Source organism: Salvia hispanica, unplaced genomic scaffold (genome assembly GCF_023119035.1).
Source record: "Salvia hispanica cultivar TCC Black 2014 unplaced genomic scaffold, UniMelb_Shisp_WGS_1.0 HiC_scaffold_1197, whole genome shotgun sequence".
Classification (NCBI taxonomy): Eukaryota; Viridiplantae; Streptophyta; class Magnoliopsida; order Lamiales; family Lamiaceae; genus Salvia; species Salvia hispanica.
This window is the reverse complement of record NW_025951468.1, coordinates 23,730-46,824: the sequence shown is the minus strand read 5'-3', so window position 1 is coordinate 46,824 and position 23,095 is coordinate 23,730. Positions and strand designations below refer to the sequence as shown.

Sequence of the window (23,095 nt, the reverse complement as noted above, 5' to 3'; positions counted from 1 at the left end):
ACCCAACTCTTATTTGTGTTCTAGCAATATTCCTCCATCACTAAATGGTTTCGGATCCGATCGCATAAATGGAATTCGCATTAAAGGAACTAGACATTATAGCTTCGGATACACCGCTTTGAGCACCTAAACCTGGTGAAACACCCTTGTTCACTATTTCTTCATCCACTCGATCCCTCGAGCCTTCTCTTGGCAGAATGGGCTTAGTAAGAGCCTGAACTTGCGCAGCTTGCTCGGCGTCATATCCGACGCCCTTTATATCGTCGCCAACGATGATTTCACTAGCCATATGCAACGCTTCACTACAAGTTTGGTCAATGTGATCGCCATCTGCGTTGTGCTCCTCAATGACCATAATTGTCTGCTTGACTTCCTCAAGTCGATGAAGTAGCTGGCTATCGGGCTCCTGAATTCTTCTTTTGTTCTAGGCTTGTAATTGCATTCCATCTTAATGAAGAAGAATAAAATTGTTCCCAGACAGGGAGTGACGCATAAGCATTATGCGTCACTCTAAATGAAACGCATAAAGCAGATGCGTCTTTAAAGAAAGACGCATACCGATGATGCGTCGTTAAAGTGGAAACGCAAAAAATATTGCGTTTTGTAAAGACGCATATTCGTTGTGCGTCATTGACTGGTGACGCATATTCATTGTGCGTCTTTGAGCAATGACATATCCGTTGTGCGTCTTTCGGTAATGACGCATAACCATTATGCGTCTCTGGGCGTGTTTTAAAATCGGCCAGAACGCAGCAGAACAGACCAGACGCAGAAGCAAGTGACGAATTTACGCGATTTCCGGTGATGTCCGGCGATTTCGGTCGATTTCCAACATTTTCTTTATAAATTCCGGTAATTGTACTTCAATTTAGCTACATTTATCATTATTCATGTTTATTTTGCTTTCATTTGTTAGTTTTACCCAATTTTTTAAATTAGGGCTTATAGGAAAAATGTCCCTAATTGGTGTTTTTCGAAAATGTTTTTGATGCAGAAATCATGCAAGTATTTGTGAGTTTGTATTGGGGTGGTAGAGTAGTTCAACTACCACATATGGGTATTGGTTATGATCCACCTCGTGCGAGGAGCTCCATCGTATTAAATTCGTGTGTTTCCTATTCTGAATTGGTAGCTTTGTATTGGGATGAGAAAGAGCCGCATCGGATTGTGTTGGGAACAAAATTTGATTCCAAGCTTCATGTGAAGACTGCTATAACTATGTGGAGTTTGTGGCAGGAAAAACAGTTTAAGGTCGTCGAGAGCAAATTAAGAAGGTGGCATGCCGTATGCAAATTTCCAGCAGGAACGACAGCAACAGGTATAGGCATCATCAGCACCACAGACGCTGAAAAAGCGAGAGAATGTAAGTGGGAGGTTTCAGTGCGCATGACGATATGTGGGAAGTTAGAAAGTGGGTGGGTCGACATACTTGTGTAGGCCATCGTGCTAACAGAGATCATGCTAACTTCTCATCGGCAATGATTGCTCTGTGTATTCGACATCATGTGCGACAATGTGCCGATTTCAAGGTCTTCTCAATAATAGCTGATATTCAAGACAGATTTGGTGTGTCAATCAGTTATAAGAAGGCATGGTATGCAAAGAGAAAGGCTATAGAGTTTGTATATGGTGGATGGGAGGAATCATTCAGGCAGTTGCCAAGCTACATGTTTGAACTCCAGTCACAGAATCCGGGCACAATTGTTGAATGGAAGCACAACGAGCTGTTGAGTCAGAGACGTACAAATGTGTTCAACTATGTTTTCTGGGCATTTGGGCCTGCAATACATGCTTTCCAGAAGGCTGCACCGGTGTTAACAATAGATGGGACTCACCTCCGAGGAAGATTTAAAGGTAAGCTGCTTGTTGCTTGTGGTTTTGATGCTAACAAGACATGCTTGCCTATTGCATATGCTGTGGTGGATGAAGAAACCAATGACAGTTGGTCATGGTTTTTGGATCATGTAAGAACTCATGTGGTGAAATACGAGAGGGAGGTGTGCATTATATCAGATAGGCATAAAGGAATCTTCAAAGCAATGGAGTCTGCAATCATGACAAGGGCCCCGCAGATACACCACAAATTTTGTTTGGTCCATGTGAGGGCAAATGTGTTGAAGAAGCATAAGGGCCCCAGTGTGAAGGCCAAAATCTGGAAGTTGGGGGTCAGTACTCAGGTACGTAAATTTGACAGAAGAAGTCGAGCACTATCTGATGTCAGCCGTGGTGCGATGCGAATGCTTGATAGGATTACAAAAGAACGTTGGTCGCTATGCTACGATGGTGGACTTCGATGGGGGGTGGCCACAACAAACATGTCGGAGTGCTACAACAACGTGTTGCGGGGTGTTAGAGAGTTGCCAATTAGAGCTTTGGTTGATTTGACATTTTGGAGGACGGTGAAATGGTGGGTGCAGAAGAAGACAAAAATAGAACACACTGAAGGTGAGTTAACCCCGTGGGCGAGGGACATGCTTGCTAAGAATGACTCAAAGGGGCGAAAACATTACATTACTGTAATTGACCGAGATATAGGGAAGTACCATGTCCGAACTCGAGGAAGAATAGAAAATGGAGTGTCAAAGGGCAACAATGTTCAAATAGTCAAGGTATCTCGAGTCAACGTGCAGTTGTGGTAAGTGGCAGACGTGGAGAATTCCTTGTTCACATGGTTGTGCAGTTGCTAGAGACAGAGGTCACGTCATGATTGATCTCATAGATAAGTGCTACTACCTAAGTACATGGAGATCACAGTACTATGGTGAAATTTCATTTGATGCACCAAGACACGAAGATTATTGGGTTGAACCTTCATGGAAATTGTGCATCACCCCTCAGCAGTTGATTCCTAGAAGGCGTGGCCGAATTAGAAGAAGGAGGATACGTAATCAAATGGATGTCCGCGAGGAAGATGAACCGAGAGCTCCCCGCCGTTGTAGAAATTGCGGGAAAGAGGGGCATGACCGAAGAAATTGCACAGACGGTGCTGTTCAGTAATTTCATGGTATATATTTGAGTTGTGTATTTGAGAGCTGTTAGGTTTTTTATTGACAATTTTTGTTGATTTGCAGGAACGACTGACAAGAGAGGGCATGGCTTTGAGGCTGAATATTGTTGATGTTTGTTTTTAGGCATATGTGATGGATCTTATTTGACATTTACTATGTTTATTTATCAACATTTTGTGGTAGATGTTGTTGACAATTATTATGATTTATATTGGTTTTAGTTGACAGTTATTATGTCAGATGAATATTGTTGTCATTTTTTCAACCGGGTGGAATGAGTGTTTGACAATCGATACTTTGTATTGTCAATTTTTTAAAAAAAATCTGCAAGAATTTACCTTAATTATGTGACCAAAACCTGTTCCAAAATAAACAAATACCAACATATTTATAAACATAATTTCACCAAAGACCATTAAAACATATAAGTTCACACTGAAAGATACATAAGAGACCAACTCATATCAAAAACCTATTTCCCCGAAGGAGTGTATTTTGTTGCAGCTTTCCCTTTGTTCTTTCTTGTTGAAAATCCCCTGAATACATTGTGCATTGCCTTCCCAATCTTACTTGATGAACTCTTCACAATTGGTCGTGACGATCCCTCAGTGGGTGGTCGAGATATTACTACTTCATCCTCTTCCCCACTCCCTGATTCCCCGTCATCTTCTTCGTTCTTCTTCGCCCTCTTCTTCCTGTCCATGTTCTTGCTGGCCCTCTTCTTCCCTCACAGAAGCCACAAATTGGTAATTCTGGAAATATGGATCACGTCGTGCTCTAGCTGCATCCCAATCAGTACCAGCGTCGAAGAATGAATCACATGACAATCGTGTTCCCCATTGCGAGTAGTCGTGGCTTGAACCACTCATCTGGGACTGTGACCCTGGGTAGACAGACCAACTGGGGGGATCGTACTCTGGACTCAGTGGCTCTGGTTCCGCATACTCAGGCTGCGGCTGTTGCGGCTGCGACAACCTATACTGTCGTGTATACCGGTGTCCACCTACCCGAACACCCGGCACTCCATGACGAATAGAAGTCGGTGGGCGTGTCGGCATGACCACATCTCGCCGTTGCGACGTGGGATACTCCATCACATCAGTATTACCTGTCGCACGAAGACCCTCGGCAACCATTTCCCGAATCTGCCGTAACCGAGGATCGGTGTCATGTTCAGAGGTCAAATGCCATATCCCCTGAGCCATCTCAACCTAGATAATGCAAAATCATTAAAACCAACCTATACCAACTTCAAACTGAATACATTTTTATAAACAAAAACATACCAACACTTTCATAGAAGAGGCTGACTCGTTCATCCCAGCCGTAGACTGTGTCCCAGGTTGAGTTAGGTATGACACCGTGATCCTATTGTACCACGCCATATAGCCCGGATTAATGCGACCTTCCATGCCCGCCGTTGCATGGTCAAAAGTTGATTGGAACCTCTCGTGTCTCATATCCCACTCATCAATGTACAATTTATGTTTCTTTGCCCAATCAGCGCCCTTCATCCCACGACGGTGACTTTTACACAAATGTCCGGCATTCTTTAGCATCCTATCATGATACTCAGGAATACGCTGGTAGCGGTTAAATTGTCGGCAAACCCGTCCAGCCTCGTGTGCCTCGACAAATGACCAGCACACCAAGTAAGTGTCGCACAAGAAGGATGCGGTCGAATCAATGCAGTGATCGGGCAAGATACAATCTACATACGGTGTCCACAGAAACTGCAAACATATAATATAAAAATCAAATTAGCAACTGGCCGGGATGAATCAGTGATAATTGATCAGGATATAATAACAAACATATAATATAAAAATCATAGTTATAATAAATTCATTAACTAAGATAATGGAAATAAATTTCACCTGGCCGGGACGAATCAGTGATAATTGATCACGGTAATAAGCAACTGAATATCGGGGAGCATTTCCTATTTCAGTCACTCCGTGCCACCTAAACATAAAATTAATGTCAAAAGTTACCAAAGAAAAATAATGAAGTGAGTTAATGTAAAAAATACATTACTTGGCTCCACACGGGGTATACGGCGTGTGCATAGGCGATATCACAAAGGATGGCCTCAATGTGGGCATTCTTTCCCACGCCCATAGCTGCAAAAGAACCATAGGTCCACCCAAATCCCTCTTCTGCCTGCCTACAGAAGCCTCGCATAAATAATGATACAGATACGCCAACGCAGCACTACCCCAACTGATATTAGCCACTTGGTTTGGATCGTCAAAGGCATTTAACCACATAAAGGGGACCTTGCACCCTGTGGTGTCCGGTAAAATAAGTCCTCCTAACAAGATCAGGGCATGTATACGTGCCCTTTGGATGTATGCATAATCATGCAGCCCATCATCCAAAGGTAGCGTCGCTTGGTGGATCAGAGATGTCATTAGCAATCCGCCCTGCTTCGTTTCTGTGTCTACGTCAGGTATCCATCCCAACATATCTCGACACTTGCTGGGCCAATCTTCATATCCGATAGGGTAGTCATAGCCAGTGAAAACACGCCCGTCTGCTCTCAAACCCCACAGGCTTTGCACATCCTGTAAGGTTACGGTAGCTTCTCCAACTGGTAGGTGGAAAGAGTGTGTCTCAGGCCTCCAGCGCTCGACAAGGGCAGTGATAAGCTCATTGTCCATCCTCATCGGCCTATTACATTCCAACACGCCTTTGAAACCCCATACATCAAGCCAATACTTCACATTTTCATGTATTGGCACTGCCCAAACCTTAGTTTCCGTCCGACGAACTCTGAAAATATTTGATGTGCCATCAGCCATCAATGAGGCTGAAATGTGTTCGTCTTGATGAAAGAGTAGTGATGGATCCTCAGGTCCATAGCATAACTGCCTTTCGGAACTTGTAGATGTCATCTGCTTAATATCAGCAATCATACAACATTGCATAAGTTGAAAATCTACATATCCAATAACCTCCAGCATAGCAATCAAAGATGTCACAAACAAAACTAACATATTCATCAACAACTTAATATCTACATAACACTCAAATACCTCAATAAGTAATCACTTAAACAAAATTTAAAAAATATTGTAAAACACAACCAAGATTCAAATTTTATCACAAAAACTCAACAATCCAACATAAATTGCAACTTCAATTGAAAAGCAAAAAACTATATTCCAATTTGAAAACATATAACTAAGATTCAATTTTGTAGCTTTGTAAAAAGGGCACAATTACAAAAATTGAATCAATTACTTCTACTCATTGCATTATATACATGTGAACCCCACAAATAGGCAACAAAACAACAAAAATCGACCCTAAATTCATCAATTTCATCATAAATTCATCAATTTCATCATTAACCCTAATTTTGTCAAAATTAGGGAAAACCTACACAAATTAAGCAATAAAGGATGAAATTGAAGAACAATTACTTGAAGATGTTTGCAGCCGGTTGAAATTCGCCGGAAAAACCTCAAATCGCCGGTTGCCGGTTGAAAAACGGCTTCAATTCGCCAATTCGTCCTTGGCTTCTGCGGCTGGTCTGTTTTGATGCATTCTGGCTGATTTTAAAACACGCCCAGAGACGCATAATGGTTATGCGTCATTGCCGAAAGACGCATAATGGTTATGCGTCATTGCCGAAAGACGCATAATGGTTATGCGTCATTGCCGAAAGACGCACAACGGATATGCGTCATTGCTCAAAGACGCACAACGAATATGCGTCACCAGTCAATGACGCACAACGAATATGCGTCTTTACAAAACGCAATATTTTTTGCGTTTCCACTTTAACGACGCATCATCGATATGCGTCTTTCGTCAAAGACGCATCTGCTTTATGCGTTTCATTAAGAGTGACGCATAATGCTTATGCGTCACTCCCTGTCTGGGAACAATTTTATTCTTCTTCATTAAGATGGAATGCAATTACAAGCCTAGAACAAAAGAAGAATTCTCCCGTATAATGTGTTTATGTTTGTTTAAATATGAAGTGGTTTGTGGAGGTTGAAGTATGAGGTATATGATGCTATACTATGGGATGTCAAGGGTATTTTGTGAATATGCATGCTTTAGTTATGTGATATATGAATGGCGTTTTAAGCAATGGTTTTTGGACGTTGAAATATGTGATATATTATGAAAGTGTTGATGAAAGTTGAGTTAAAGTACGTTTCGAGTTTTGAGTCAAATTTTTTAATTTAAATTTGGAAGTGTGATGTGAAAATTTTGAGGAAAGTGTGAGAGTTTGAAGAAATATTTTGTTCGAAAAGTTTTAAATGTAAATGTGAAATACAAAAGTGATATGCTTTGGGATGTGAAAATGTTGTGTGTTATACTCGTTTATCATGAGATATGAATGCCTCTAAATGTGATAGTTGTTGATCTATGGGATGATGAAGTATGTTGCGAACATAGGGTGCTTATACTGTAGGCTAGATTGAATACGCGCGAACCGTAGTTTTAGATTGAGATAACCTATCACTTTTCCGAGTGACAAAAACGAACGAGAATCTGAAAGTTTGAGGCGAACCCCTAATTTGTTAAGGCACGAGGCAAGGAGATCGAGAGTGGGAATGTAGGCCGGCGATCATGAAACCTTTTCTATTCCTTTTGGAGCAAGCTATGTGCGAACCATTATATCTCTAGTTGAATAATTACTATTTCCTATAGTTTTCCTTAAACATAAGATAAAAAAAAAATAAGAGGAAGATTTCAAGAAGAGGGGGATAGCGAAGACGAAATGAAGTTTCTAACGTGGAAGAGGATATAGATGGGACGAGGGACCTACTTATCCCTCCACCGTGAAGGTGTTTGACAAAAAAAAAAAAAAAATCCTTCTTCTGCTTCTTTGCCTCCATTTTTTTTATGATTTGAGTTTTGAGATTTTGAATTTAAGTGTGCAATTTTTATTTTCTAGTATTTTAAATTATGTCTTTTTTATTTTTTTAGGATTTTAAATTGTTATTTTCTTTTATTTAATAAAGTGTGTTTTTATTAATTGAATTTATTGGAAATAAAAATAAAAAATAAAATTGAATGAATAGCTAAGGGATGAGATGGTTAAGAGATGGAGGGATGCAGGTGCTGTCTCTTAGTTAAGAGATGTGGTGAAAAGTACAGTGGGGTCCATGAATAATGAAGAAATGAGATAGTTAAGTGATGGATAAGAGATAGGGATGTGGATGACCTTATCATTATGTTGTTGAATGATGGAAAACTTTGAAGATGATTTAAATTGACCGATATAATGTTGTTGCTACTGCTATGCTATATGACTGAATAACAGACTTACTGCTTCTGGCTGGATTCACTAGGGTGGTGTTCGGTGAGTAGATTAACCAGTACTCCCTCTATCTGTCATTAGGAGTCTCATTCATGATCGGCACGAGTTTTAAGAAATGTTAAGAAAAGTGGGTGGAAAAGATTAATGGAATAAGCTTCTCACTTGTATATATTAGTTTTAAATGAAATATGAGTGTAATGAGTTAGTGGAAGGTGGGACCCTATTACCATTTATGATAAAAGTGAACCGGAACTCTTATTTGTGGACGGACTAAAATGAAAAAATGAGCCTTTTATTCGCGGACGGAGGGAGTATGAGATACAATATGGGATAAGTAGAGATGGGCTTTGTCTTGGATTAAATTAGTATTAAATCTTATTTTGTTGTTTGGTTGATGAGATCATGTATAAGATAAATTTAGTAAAGTGTTTGGTTGATAATATTAATGACAAGACAAATATAATTTTGAGTTTCTTTGTTATACCTATAAATCAATTTTAATTAATTGATTAACTAATTAAGTAATAGCTGATTACTTATTTAATCCAATTAAATATTAACAAAACTCTTTAATAAAAATCGATAACATCAACAATATTTAAAAATATACTCCCTCCGTCCGCCATTAGGAGTCCCGGTTGAGTACGGCACGGGTTTTAAGAAATATAAAGGAAAGTGGGTGAAATGAGTTAGTGGAAAGGGGGTTGTACCTACCATTTATTGTAAAAGTGAACCGGGACTCCTAATGGCGGACGGACTAAAATGGTCAACCGGGACTCCTAATGGCGGACGGAGGGAGTAATTACGAATGGATTAGTGAATTTTTCTTATGAAAAATAGGAGGTACAATATTTATATCATTTTATTCAACATTCAAACAATTTTAAAATATAATTTTGTATGTAATCTAATAAAAAAGACACCAACGCCCCCACCCAACCCATCTCCTCCTCATTCCCAATTTTTGTTCATGAATTCACCAAATCCGCTGATTTATTAACTCTTCGAATCTGCTCCACTCCAAATTTTGCATTCATGAACAAAATTCTCCCCAAATTGATCACTAATCTAAATTTAACAAAAAATCGATATCATCAATCCAAGAAACCTGCATCAACAAATCTCTCCAACACTTCGGTAAATCATGAAGAGAGACGGAGAGGGTGGAAGTCACGAGGGGTGGAAGTGGAGAAAAGGATGGGAGGGGAAGTGAGACAGAGAAGAGAGAGGCGTGAGATAGAAATAATCGCAGGGTATGTAGTGGGATTATATAGTCGGACCGAGATTATTTGTGTCTCGGCAACCGAACAGTAGATTAGAGGCATCATGAGATAGTCTTGGGCTAATCAGGCAAACCGAACGGGCACTAGGTATACTACTTTCTTATTGTAAATGAAAAATGTAGTACCATGTTACATATAAGAACCTAATGTTTAGGCTTAGTTATAAAAGTTACTTACTTATTATTGATTTTATCATCCCCGACACTAGAACACTCATTCAGGATTCGACCACATCTTCCATTATGATGTTATTCACTTGGATGATATCCCTAAGTATTAATGTTTGTTCTCATATTAAACAGAAACTCTACAATGATATAGTGAAGTTTCTTTTCACGAATGTAAGCATTGGAAGACCCTTTCAGAGGTTAGTTAGTTTGGTTTATAGTACTTATTATATTGTATGAAGCATCTCTCACGTTGCTTTATTAATATCCGTGAGGTGTGAACTAGTAATTCAAGATTGATGTGTGCGGATATTTTTACAGCAAAGCATCTTGGTAGTTGGTGAAAATGGACAAGTCCATAGCACTATGTGGCCTTATTCGAGAAGAAGTTAATCTGGTAATTCCGTTTTAATAAAAACTTACGTTATAGAATTAAGAATTCTACCTTTATGTGAATCTTCAAATGAACTCATTAATATAGGATAATACTTCTTGTTTATGCAGAATAAGCCATCGAATCCTCATTCATTACACCGTCAACTCCACCATCAGTTTTATCAAGGAGAACAACACTACAACTGTCCTTATGCCTAGATTGGGTCCAAAAGCCAAGGTTTGCTAAACTGTTTCTGCCATCTTGATGCATGAGACATGATACATTATTCATAATGAAAGTATCACAAAGGCATTTAAAATTAAAAGTTCGTTATTTTAGTCAGGGTTGGGGCCATAAATATAGTTATATGGGTAGAGGTTATAAACTATTCAATTGTTTCTTGGCTATTAGATTTGGGTATTGTATTGGTGTATGGGTTTCTGCTTATAATTGTAATCTTGAGATATTTGTAGTTGTGGCTCTTCTAATCATCCTTAAACTTAATCCAATATTTTCCTTATGTTCTAATAGGATATACTGGTAACTTTACCCGACTGTGATAAAGACTTTTCTAACTCCCCAACTCCCATGTGATTTGTCTTCTTGATTTTGTGAACACCTGTTTGTTTTCTGTTTGTGTCTTCATTATTAAAAATATTTGTCTTTGAATTTTACTCCTGATATGGTGATCCTTTGATTTACCAGGCCATTCAACAAGATAATGCTTCACTCCAAATTGCATTCCTAGATATGACATGCTCAAGGTATGACCTCTCATCTTTTCCTTTTTTCTAGTTTACTGAAGACGAAGTCAGTGAGGTACTCTTTTTTGGTTAATGTTATAATGTAATATAACTAAGTAGGAGTTGTTTTGATATATGGATATCTGACTTTCATATCTATGCACAAGCTTTGCTCAATAATAATTGGAAGTATTGAAGAGAGAAGATGGAGATTTTATCAATCAAAGAAGCTCCTAATGTCCTTCCACTCTCGATTTACTATTTTTGAAGCTGTAATTTATTAATTTCGGGGATGAATAGTGTTTCACCTAATCGAATATTGTATCAGTGAATGTTTTCTTACTTGTTGATCAATAAATTTATAAATTAGAAAATAAAATTTGAGGTTTTTTTTCCGTCAGTAAAAATGAGGTATACATTCTGTCAAAAATCTACCAGTAATTCCTGTTTTTTTTAGTGCACGCTATTTACAAGTGTCTCTAACTACAAGTAAAAACGTCCCTAATATATTGGAGACACGTGTTAAAAGCATCCCAAAAATTAACTTACCGACGCTAGCTAAAAGCGTCCTTAATTGGATTTGGCACGCTCCCGATAAGGACACTTTTTAAAGCGTCGGTGATGTATTTAGTGATAAAAAAAAGCGTCCTTAATTAAGCAAAAAAGCATCCTTAGAGATTTTTTTCTTGTAGTGAATCTTTTCTCAGTTCACAATTAAAAACTAAGCAAGAAATTCATAAGGACTGTATTAATTTGGTTCGACTGATGATATTTCAGAATGCTTAAAATGAGTTTTTTACATCTCTATATATACTATGATTTGGAAGAGACTAGAAGCTCATCCTAAACCCTAGCTAAGCTACCAAACAAACAAGCTAAATGCCAAACTAGAGTAACTGAAAACTTAATGCAATGCAGTATAAAATGGCATGTGAACTCACTGATGACATTGCACACTCTGCCACATCTTTGTTAGCATGAGAAATATCATGCTTCTTTTCCTTCACCTTGATCTTACCTTGATTTGTATTCAAGGTTGTTGTGCTAACAAATTGCAGAAAAAAAAATCAATTCAATCGCACATAGTTATATTCTATATTTTTTTTCTAACAACCTGATTGATTATTTTTCGATGATTATGGTATAAAAGAAAGGATAATACTAGTGTTTATCTTTGGTTTGACTAAGATAAAAAAATGCGATGATGATAAATGCAACATCATGAATTGTGACGAGGCGTGGTGACGTCTAAACTTTTTAATATAATGACGTAATATCTCTAATTGTATGATTATCTCAGTTATGTAATTTAAATATTTAGTTTCCTACAAATTAAAAATGATATCTCACATATACTGATAAGAACTTGCAACCGACATATTCTTATAATTGTGTATAAACAATAAACAAATAGTATCAAATTATTGCCTCCTTATCAACATTATAATGTGAACATTTTTTTTAATCCTTAAAATAAAAAATAGTTTGTGGAGATTTTTAATATTTTGTCTAACAATTTTTAGTTTACTTTCTAGCTAATATCAGTTCTTCTAGAGTCTCTTAATTCATAAACTAAGCAAGTATTTAAAGTTACCTAATGACTTGTAGTACTCCTTCTGTCCCATTAAAAATGAAACGTTTTCCTTTTTGGTTGTCCCATTAAAAGTGAAACGTTTCCTAAAACTGAAATAACTCTATCTCTACTTTTTCATCTCTCTTACTTTACTCTCTTCATTAACTCACAAAACAACTCTGCATAAAATCTCGTGCCGATTCCCAAATGTTTCATTTTAAGTGGGACGGAGGGAGTATTAATTTGGTAGGACTCCGTTTTTACAATATTCGAGGGAATAATATATAGTGAAAAACTCAAAAAAATAACCTATATGAAATTATGCTAGCTCAATGCCTTAATATATTAAATTACGAAAATAAAAGTAAACTAAGCAAGAAATTCACCTACATAATGACCGTATTTAGTTTGACTATCTTTTTATGATCCCGGAAAGAATAGTAAAAAATTTGAAAATTAAAATGGATATAATCACGCTCGCCACTCTAATTTAATCAAATTACAGAATAAAACATAACCAAGGACACAAGATATGAACCCTAGATTCCGTAATTGTCTTGCCATGAAGATTGAAGAAGTTCTTCAATGTCTTGCACTTTTCCTGATCTTATGCATCATAAATTTTATACATTATGGTTAATTTATTGCAGAAGTATTAAATGTTGAAATTCATATTTATATTTACTAGGCTAGCCTTTTTCCAGAATCAAACTAAAATAAACCCTTTAATAGTCATTGTTAAGTTGATGTAACTCTCTTTGATGAGAGTTCTTGATAAAACAAAGCGAGGACAATATTACCTAGAGTATTATTTTGAATTAATGATCGATCCTTATGATCCAACCACACTTCTAAATTCTATCATTCATCGATACACACCATATGACTCAAACTAGGGTCTAGGGATTAGCTTTTTTTTTTCTTGGAATTAATTATTTTTCGATGATTATGATATAAAAGAGAGGATAATGTTTATCTTTGGTTTGACTAAGATAAAAGAAAGATGAGATGATGATAAATGCAACATCATGAATTGTGACGAGGCTGGTGACGTCTAAACCTTTTAATATAATGACGTAATATCTCTAATTGTATGATTATCTCAGTTATGTAATTTAATCCATTTAGTTTCCTACAAATTAAATATGATATCTCACATGTACTGATAAGAACTTGCAACCGACATATTCTTATAATTGTGTATAAACAATAAACAAATAGTATCAAATTATTGCCTCCTTATCAACATTATAATTACATTTTTTTTAATCCTTAAAATAAAAAATAGTTTGTGGAGATTTTTAATATTTTGTCTAACTATTTTTAGTTTAGTTTCTAGCTAATATCAATTCTTCTAGAGTCTCTTAATTCATAAACTAAGCAAGTATTTAAAGTTACCTAATGACTTGTAGTATTAATTTGGTAGGACTCCGTTTTTACAATATTCGAGGGATGAATTGTAAAAATCTCAAAAAACAACCTATATGAAATTATGCTAGCTCAATGCCTTAATATAATAAATTACGAAAATAAAATTAAACTAACCAATACCAACTTCTTGGTAGTTATGAAGGTGTATTATCCATCTTGTGGCCAACAAGAAACAAGTAAGAGTACAGTAAAATTTTTGATATTTAAGATAAAACATAACTAAGATCTTGATACCTAAGACACAAAACCTAGAGAGTAATGACGTTCTTCAATGTCTTGCACTACTGATCTACTTATCCAAGTCGTTCATGGCCTGATCACTCGTCGAATAGTTGTATTCCTTCGAACCCTGGCGTTGTGGAATCCAAGATCAACATCGATTTCATGCATATGGTTCGTATTTGTAACATTTTTTCACAGTTCAGTGGAACGTCAAAGAATATTTGTTAATTACTCAAGGCGATCGTACGCACAAAGAGTGGAGAGAGAATTGTACTTAACCTAGCTTGATGATAATAAGTAATGATATGACAAATAAAATAGTATGATGGATTACGTAGTAGCTAGATAGTATTACAAAGTTTTACATGTAACAACTCTAGAACTTAAATTTATTCTAACAACCAATTGAGTGGAATAAAATTAAATAAATGATGTTTTAATTAGCTAGCTGTGATGTTATAAATAGAAGAGATGAAGGGTTGCATGGTGCATCAAAAGCAAAAGCAAAAGCAAAAGAAAAATAAATAGGAGTGATGGCGCCGAAATCCACCAAGTTCGACCTAGACTTCTATGAAACGCAAGGCAAAAAGGATATAATATTCCACGGCGACGCCCACTTCCCGAAGGAGACAGCAGTCCTCCGCTTGACGAAAACTGACGATCACGATATTCCGCTGCAGAATAGCAGCGGGAGAGTGGTGTACTCGAAACCGGTTGCATTCAGTCATGCAGCCGAGTTCGACACCACAATAAAATTCAACATCACACCAGGTACGAATAGCTCATACCACGCGGACGGGCTTGTCTTCTTCATAGTCCCCCACGGCCATGCCTACCCCAAGGAGCCTCACGGAGGCAACCTCGGAATCTTCGAGAAGTGGGGAAAAACCTCACACGTCTTTGCTGCCGGATTCGACATCTACCCTAGGAACCCGGGTTACATAACCCTCGGGATCTATATCCAGTCAAGGGAGGAACCGGTGGAGTCCGTCCAGGTTCCCGCCTCGTTTATCGGAAAGGACTTGACTCTTAGCATCTCCTACGACTCATCCACCCATGTTATCAGCGTCTCCGCCACTGACGACAATGAGACTTATCCGGTCAGCTGTGAGCATGACTTGAGCCACCTACTTCCTCCCTCAGTTGTAGTCGGCCTCGCCTCCTCCACCGGTGATTATGTCGCTCTTCACGACGTTAATTCCTGGTCTTTCACCTCTACCGCCTAGATTCTCCATCTTGCTCAATGTCCACTTCCAGTGTTGTGTTGTTTTGTGTTGTGTTGTGCTATGCTGTGTGCCATCAAAATAAGGACTAGTGATCGAGCATGTATCATTTTAATTTCTGTACGTGTGTGTGTGTGTTTCCTATATATATCAATCTATAATATATCAATCTATTATGTACTACTATGTGTTTCCTATATATATCAATCTATTATATGTGTACTACTGTGTGTTTCTAGCTCTCTTTTCACATTTCTATTCCTAACTCCATTTTCACTAATCCACATCTTATATTTCCTCCTACCCTTTAATTTGTCACAACACTCATCATCAAACTATATACTCCATCATCTTCACAACACACCCTCAATCCACCTAAACTATCATCCTATCAAAATTACAACTCATAAATAGTAGTACTATTTACAGACTTTATGAAAAATTCCTACTTAAAAACCTTTAATTTCAACAAAATTATCAATATTTCATTGTTGGCAAAAAGTATCAACTAGTGGATACGAGCACTCTTTTTTGTTCTTACTATGCCATAAATTTGATGAGACAAACATTTCTGATCTCTCTTCTTTCTTAAAAAACCGCGCTATATCTCTATCCTAGTTCCACAAGGCTGCTCCATCCACTTTTTCTTCGACTGTCTTCGTCTCAACTGTTTTAAGGGGAACTAACTGTAGCGTCAACTAAGCTATTCTAACAAGCAAACCTCCTCTCACGATTATGTTGCAAGTTAATAAATTATCATTTAATGTGTCAGTCAAACATGAAGCATTATCCAACACTTAGAATAGAAGCGAAGTAATGAACAAAACGAATATTAAATCGTCGTTACTTGGTGAGACATAATTTCATCATGGTATACATAATTTCATCAAATCCAAAGGGTATACATAATTTCATCATATAACTTTAAGTACTTGGTGAGACTTTTCTTTCTTTCTACCGAAGTTTGTTTAACATCAATATCATTGTTATAGTGGGCTCCTCTTTGCTAAAAGATGTTCATCATGGTATTCCAAGCAGTGGAGGTAAAATTTTAGGAACCTTACATTTGCTCGTTGCGTTTCTTTCCATCGCTTGATTATAATTTGCTCTGCCTTCTTGGTGCTGACGTGCCCTAATCACAATGAACTTGCAGTATCTGGTGGCCATGTCTCTTTATCCAGGGTTCCTATGAATATTATCATTACCTTCAAGATGGATTTGATGATTCGGTAACACATCTTCACGCTTGTTACTATTTTTTGCTTATTATTGCTGTTTGAATGGGGTATTCATTAATAAGGATTATTTAGACACCATAAAATATTGAACAGGGAACAATTTAGCCCTTATTTCAAATCTATGGTTTGTGCAGATTCTTGAACTATTGAAATTGGGGCAAATGAGGTTGTTAGTGACTGTTAATTATGTTTCCTTTTACCTATAAAATGGAATTATTTAATATATGCTCTATCTACAGTTCATTGTAAGGCAACTATGTTCTTTAACTATAAGTGCTCCAAACGACTAACCCGTTGAAGGTGAAACTATGGCCTCTATATGATTTTGGTCACTTTCAAATGGATTCGTTGAGTCATCTCGGATTATTATTCTGCTTAATTAATATATTCATTTTAATTAGCAATAGTAATTAACATGGCAGGGCTGGGGTTGTGCTTACCGCTCTCTGCAAACAATTGTTTCATGGTTCAAGCAACAACACTATACTTCCATTGATGTCCCCTCACATAGTTACTTTCGCATGGTACTCTTTAGCTCATATACAGTGCTCATATGGTAACACTCATGTTCTTTGGCTCAACTTGGATAATTGGTGTATACTTCATACACACTCCAAGTTGTTTGTATTTTCCTACGAAAGCTCTCTTATTGCAGAATTAGTTTTGCGAGATGGGAAAAGGTTCAAGTGGTACTAAGGTGTAGCAATGGATATTCAACAAGCCATTAACTGCCCAGTGAGAAGATAGATTGATGAAACATAGGATTGAGTATTTATTGGATAAGATGGTCAAGCAAGCTCATAATTAATCAGTCCATCAAAGTAAATGGTGAATTAGCTTAGATTAATTTATCTATTCATCCTAATATTCAAAGTAAATACCCCCTAACTGATTTCCAACATGCTACGCTTGCACCTTTTCCCGGCTCGAAAACCCTGTTCTGCAGCAAGTTACTACTCACTAAGGGTTTTTTTGGTTATATATTTCTTTATTCCTATGAATAGAAACCATCTACAAACGTTTCATAGAGGAAAAGAGCAGGATTGTGTGAAACGTTAATCGGATTCTAAAAGACGGAATTATTTGTGGTTGCAAGTATTTCATACCTGGTTTAGTAAATGAGTTGACTGATACCATATTTTCTCGATAACTTCTGTCAAGGAAAACACAAAAAGAATTGTGCTCATATATATGCCTCACCGCATATCAAAGTTCCAATTTATCTCATAAATAAAATTTCAGAGAAATACAGCAGTCGCTAGTCGAGATTGGTGATAAGGACCCTTCCTTCGTTGGGTCACGTGAATGGATTGGCGCCATCGAGTTAAGTTTTGTTTTGGACAAGCTACTTGGTGTAAGTATTCATCTTTCTTTTCCTTCTTTGTGCTAGAAAATAATACATAGTTGTTCCCTAAACTATTCCCGTGTCTGTAACAAGAACTATTCCCTGTCTGAACCTTGTTACACTTACATTACAAGGCATTTGCTTATGCATTGATCGGTTTGTAAACTCAAACTATGAAATCCCATTCTTAACAGGTCAGTTGCAAAGTCATCAATGTGAGGTCCGGATCTGAGCTCCCGGAGAAATGCAGGGAGCTCGCCTTGCATTTTGAGACACAAGGCACTCCTGTCATGATTGGTTAGAAACTAATTTCAAAAGCCAATTATTTTTGTTACAAGAATACGGCTCTGAGCTATTACCGTATCTGCAGGAGGAGGGGTTTTGGCTTATACGCTATTGGGGGTCGACTACAATGAAACAAGTGGAGATTGTGCGTTTCTCATACTCGACCCTCACTACACAGGCAGCGAGGACCTGAAGAAGATAGTCAATGGCGGGTGGTGTGGATGGAAGAAGGCGGTCGATAACAAGGAGAAGCATTTCTTCTTGCACGATAAGTTCTATAATCTTTTGCTTCCCCAAAGACCTGACATGGTATAACTGAGTTACTACGGCTACTTGCTACTTTTTCTTTCTATACCTTCAAAATCAGAATTCTCTTCTACAATTGGTTGATAAATCCTTGTCTGGAAAACGTAGGTTTTGTATCAAACTTTCCTAGAAAATTACCAGCGTTTCTGTGAAACATCATATTTATCTTTTCATTACATTTTCTTTTTGTGAAAATGATAGAGTATAATTTTTATGGACAAAGATATTACTATAAAATATATTCAACCTATGCGTACAGAGTATATAATTATATTTTGGACAATAGGTATATTCTAATTTCATCCAACTTATAAAGTGGCCATATTTTATATACGATGTAATTTCTAGTTGTATATAATAAATAATCTCATTATACAATACTTTGAATATCATCATTCTCAAACATATTAACATGGAAAACAATATTATTAAATTTCTTCATGTGAACATATGCATGTGATAACGTTTCAATACTCGTAAAATCACTTTTAATTTGATACAGTTTGCAATGAAATAATTTAAATAGAGAGAACTATGAGATAAATTTTAGGAGAGAGAAAATGACGATGTTTAGTTGATATATAATTAACTTCGTAATGTTTTATTATTACATCTTTAAATGTGTTATGTGTGCATCCTGGGACGTTGCTGATATGGATTACTAAGAGTTAATCTTATACGGGCTCGCCCGATGAAAGCCCAATCCAAACCAAAAATGGCCCGGACATAGCCGAGCCTCAACATGATTATACACATATGGCCAGCCCGAGTCTCAACATCAACATGAGCAAAATCGAATCTAATGATTTCAAATGCAAAACCAAAAATCGATTCTATAATCAATTAAGAACCTAGTAATCCCTATAAATCAGCAACGTTGAATAACAGTATTTAAATGGATTGATTCAATATCTTTAGAATTACGAGGAATAATAAATTCAATTCCACATAGTTACTATAGGGGTGCGTTAAAATGCCATAACCTCTTAAAGTAACACTATACCACAATTCCTAGCAAATCATTTGTACACGTGGACGAATAATCAACTGCCATGTGGCAATCATAACAAATGCTCAAGGGTAAATTTTCTCAGCCAGCGATATCCAATACACTATACAACAATTTTTTTCGGCCAGCAATATCCAATACGCTATACATCAATCTATAGATTGTTGTCTAGCGTTTATACTATTGTTGTGTAGCGTTTATAATATTGTTGGATACGTAGTGTCACAGTGTCACTTTAAGAGGCATTGTCATTTTAACACAAACCAATTACTATATTCTCAAAAAATTCTAACAACTTTTTATTATCTTTCCTTAATAAAGATACTTTTTATCTTTTGTTTGACTGAGATATTATAAAAAAGAAAAGATAGAACTAATACTTATCATTTTAGTAGATATAGTATGGTCTTATTAAAATAAATGCAACATCATTATGACGAGGCATTGTAACGTCTTAACTGTATAATAGAATGACGTAATTAACAGAGTTATGTAATTTATTTTGTTTATGTGAGAGACTTTTATAATTGTCTAACTATTTTTATTATAAATTCTATGTGAATGATTTTATCTTACCCCAAAAGCCGCTTTTGTTATGAATGTTATGGCTGGAAGAATTCAAGTTCATCCTGACGTAAGAGGAGGGAAAGGAAAGGATAGAGAAGAGAATAGGAGACGAGTTATAGCTTAGCAATGGAGCTGTGTTACGAACCTTCCTTTAGTTTAGGTATATTAGGGATTTGAATATCTTTTCATATATTTATTTCTTGTTCATTAAGTTAGGATAGTAGTTCTATTATTATAAATAGGGATAGGTTGTTATCATTTTATTCATTCAATCAATCAATTATTGAAATACAATATCATTTTGTTTAGTGTGCTATACGCCACTCTATTTGACTTTTATCCAACGAGAAGTTAGCTTCCCGGACTTGTTACGGAGCACGTCTGTAACAACTGGTGCTTTCATTTTGTGCTCACCCTCCATCTTCTTCCACCGAAAACCTACAAAGTACAAAAAATATAAAAAAAAAAGAGACACCTTTTTCATCAAAAAACCCACCGATCAATCCTTCTTATTTCATCCACCACTAATGTCAAGGAATCAAAGAAAATCAGCGTAGGGAATTCCACCAACCCTGGATGTGTGTATTGGTCCCTCGCGACGCAATCCCGGCATCGGACGGAAGGAACACATCAGTCAGCGGCGACTTCCGCCTCGTGATGACGCCTCACTGGAGCCGTTACCTGTGACAGAACAGCAGCCGCTCGATTCCCTAACCCAGGGTTTCGATTGCATCATGGCCCGATTCGACAAGTTGGAATCACGTTGGGAAGAAATCAATCGCCGGCGTCGAAACGTTGTTTATCAGCAATGGCAGCAGGAACAGTACACACCGCGTCGCACATGGCAGCACGATCACTCCTCCTGGCACGAACAGCCTCCCGGCTGGCCGCCACCGCCACGCCAACGCTCGCCACCAACCGGCCGGCCCACACAGCGGCGTCTGCACGCCTACGAGCAGCAGCAGCAGCAGCGAAATCCCAATGCCGAAATCATAATGCTGCTTTACTACCAGCCCCCATGTCCACCATATGCAGACCCAGATTCATATGGGCAGCCACGGAATTTCGATGATGGTTATCATCCACTTCCACTGCCGGAATATCAGCCCCCACGCCCGCTGCCGGTCTCTGACTGTTCGCTGCACCCGCCTCAACAGCCCAAGAAGTTTATTCAATCGTCCCAGCAGCGTGGTCTCCCCAATAATCCCGCCCTCAAGGTTCGATCGCTCTCGCCTGTCCAACAAGCCGCCATCAACGATTACAATGAGAAATTACGTGTCTATAGGTTGGAGCAAGCTGCATTGCTTACCCGTTTGAACGCGTGGTTTGAGGAGAACACTAGTGACAAAAATCTATCCGAAGAGAAAACCAATATCACTCCCGTAATAGTATTGGGTGATGATCATCCCAATGACATTACCGGTGTTCCCAATGATGGCGCTACTCTTAATATTCCAAACAACGAGTCCGTTGAAGAGAACGTCAAGAGTGAAGAGATTGCCACGAATGAAAATGAGTTACTGCAAGTGCTCGTCAAGGCATATGATGACAAGATTGGTGATCTTTTCGTTCCAACACATCCGAAAGTGGAGATAAAAGTTGATTTGGAGACTTTACTTGACAAGTATGTTTCTTGCCATGGGGATTTCATTATGATTTTAGTTCACAGTCAATCGAATGGTCATATTAGAGCAACAAATGTTCACTCCAAGTGCTCAAGATCCCATATTTTGTTCACAGCCAAAATTGAATCATGGTTCAGTTTTCGGATACAAAGTCTTATCTATGACCAACATCGACCGTGCATATTTGATCCAGGAGGAGAGCTTTCATCTCACTTTGTTTCGAAGTTTCCACCTTGAGGACAAGGTGCATGTCCAACACACCATGATGCTGCTACATACTCTGTCTCACATGTTGACAACGTCACAATTGGTTGCTTCTTGGAGGCCCAAGTAAAAGTTGTATCTCCTAGATAGAATACATACCCTGAAGTGCTTTTCCGGTCATCTACATCTCCGTACCAATCACTATCAGAGTAGCCCATTAATTTGTACTCAATTGACTCTGAATAAAACAATCCGTGTGTCTCTGTTCCTTTGATGTATCGCAGAATTCTCTTGATTTCCTTCCAATGCGAGTACTTTGGTTCTTCCATGAATCGACTCACTACGCCGACACTATATAAAATGTCAGGTCTTGTACATGTCAGATATCTCAAGCTTCCAACTAAGCTTCGATATTTGTTGGCATCTACTTGTTCTCCTCCCTCAAACTTAGAAAGTTTTGCTCCGAGCTCCATTGGTGTTGATACGGGGTTGCAATCATCCATTTTATTTTTCTTCAGGATACTTTTCGCATATGCTTCTTGGGATACAAATATTCCCGTTTTATCTTGTCTAACTTGCAGCCCAAGAAAGTACTTCATCAATCCCAAGTCTGTCATCTCGAATTCTCGAGCCATGACCTCTTTGAATTCTTTTATCATTGTCTCATTATTCCCCATGAATATAAGATCATCAACATATAAAGCAACAAATAAATCACATAATAATCAGATCTATTTAGCAGATTATTTAGACAAAATCTATTCGCGTAATTCTCACATGTATCATGCTCATAACTTGAATTAATCATGCTTTAAGAATATTGAAACATAAAACATGCTTTTCTACAGAGTAGAAATAATACCTAATTAATTCTCCAAAGAATTGAAGATGGCTAGCAGCTTCTCCACGTGACGCTTTGAATACTAGACCACAAATCTTCTCTCTGGTTCCCGAACTGTACTCCGATATCAGTGTGGGCTGATCTCACCAGAATACTAGGACTTAAATAAAGAAGACAGAAGAAATCCTTTTTGGAATAGGACAAAATTTCGAGCTCCACTCTATATGGGGTGGACGAAAATTTTAGTATTAAAACTTATGATTTATGTCTCCTTTATTCTCCTATTTATATTAAGTTCCTTTTGGGCCCAGACAGGGATCTATGGAAGGTTTTGGATATGAGCTCATCCAATTTACTTTTTACTA

General features: G+C 37.5%; 4 protein-coding genes across 4 annotated transcripts; 2 read left to right on the top strand and 2 right to left on the bottom strand.

Moving 5' to 3' along the window:
* The first annotated feature begins 1,053 nt into the window (after positions 1 to 1,053).
* On the top strand, positions 1,054 to 3,131 carry LOC125198079. The gene is made up of 3 exons (XM_048096527.1): positions 1,054 to 1,363; positions 1,438 to 2,609; positions 3,072 to 3,131. The coding sequence occupies exons 1-3, from the start codon at positions 1,054 to 1,056 to the stop codon at positions 3,129 to 3,131; spliced, it is 1,542 nt and encodes a 513-aa protein (XP_047952484.1).
* A 539-nt stretch (positions 3,132 to 3,670) lies between these two features.
* LOC125198077 lies at positions 3,671 to 4,629 on the bottom strand. Its single transcript, XM_048096526.1, has 2 exons — positions 4,295 to 4,629; positions 3,671 to 4,219 (listed from the first exon to the last, which is right to left on the bottom strand). Exons 1-2 carry the CDS (start codon positions 4,565 to 4,567, stop codon positions 3,671 to 3,673), a joined length of 822 nt encoding a protein of 273 aa, XP_047952483.1. The 5' UTR covers positions 4,568 to 4,629.
* Positions 4,630 to 5,222: 593 nt separating this feature from the next.
* On the bottom strand, positions 5,223 to 5,974 carry LOC125198076 (protein MAIN-LIKE 1-like). The gene is made up of 2 exons (XM_048096525.1): positions 5,288 to 5,974; positions 5,223 to 5,231 (listed from the first exon to the last, which is right to left on the bottom strand). Exons 1-2 carry the CDS (start codon positions 5,972 to 5,974, stop codon positions 5,223 to 5,225), a joined length of 696 nt encoding a protein of 231 aa, XP_047952482.1.
* Positions 5,975 to 14,620: 8,646 nt separating this feature from the next.
* Positions 14,621 to 15,313, top strand: LOC125198075 (lectin-like). The gene has a single exon (XM_048096524.1). The coding sequence runs from the start codon at positions 14,621 to 14,623 to the stop codon at positions 15,311 to 15,313; it is 693 nt and encodes a 230-aa protein (XP_047952481.1).
* Positions 15,314 to 23,095: the final 7,782 nt, after the last annotated feature.

Bases quoted from the DNA above. Each gene is read 5' to 3' on its own strand.
- LOC125198076 (XM_048096525.1), bottom strand. From the start codon at position 5,974: ATGCTGGAGGTTATTGGATATGTAGATTTTCAACTTATGCAATGTTGT.
- LOC125198079 (XM_048096527.1), top strand. From the start codon at position 1,054: ATGGGTATTGGTTATGATCCACCTCGTGCGAGGAGCTCCATCGTATTA. The intron at 1,364-1,437 runs GTAAGTGGGAGG...ATACTTGTGTAG, and splicing joins CGCTGAAAAAGCGAGAGAAT to GCCATCGTGCTAACAGAGAT. The intron at 2,610-3,071 runs GTATCTCGAGTC...GTTGATTTGCAG, and splicing joins ACAATGTTCAAATAGTCAAG to GAACGACTGACAAGAGAGGG.
- LOC125198075 (XM_048096524.1), top strand. From the start codon at position 14,621: ATGGCGCCGAAATCCACCAAGTTCGACCTAGACTTCTATGAAACGCAA.
- LOC125198077 (XM_048096526.1), bottom strand. From the start codon at position 4,567: ATGCTAAAGAATGCCGGACATTTGTGTAAAAGTCACCGTCGTGGGATG. The intron at 4,220-4,294 runs GTATGTTTTTGT...TGCATTATCTAG, and splicing joins CCTCTTCTATGAAAGTGTTG to GTTGAGATGGCTCAGGGGAT.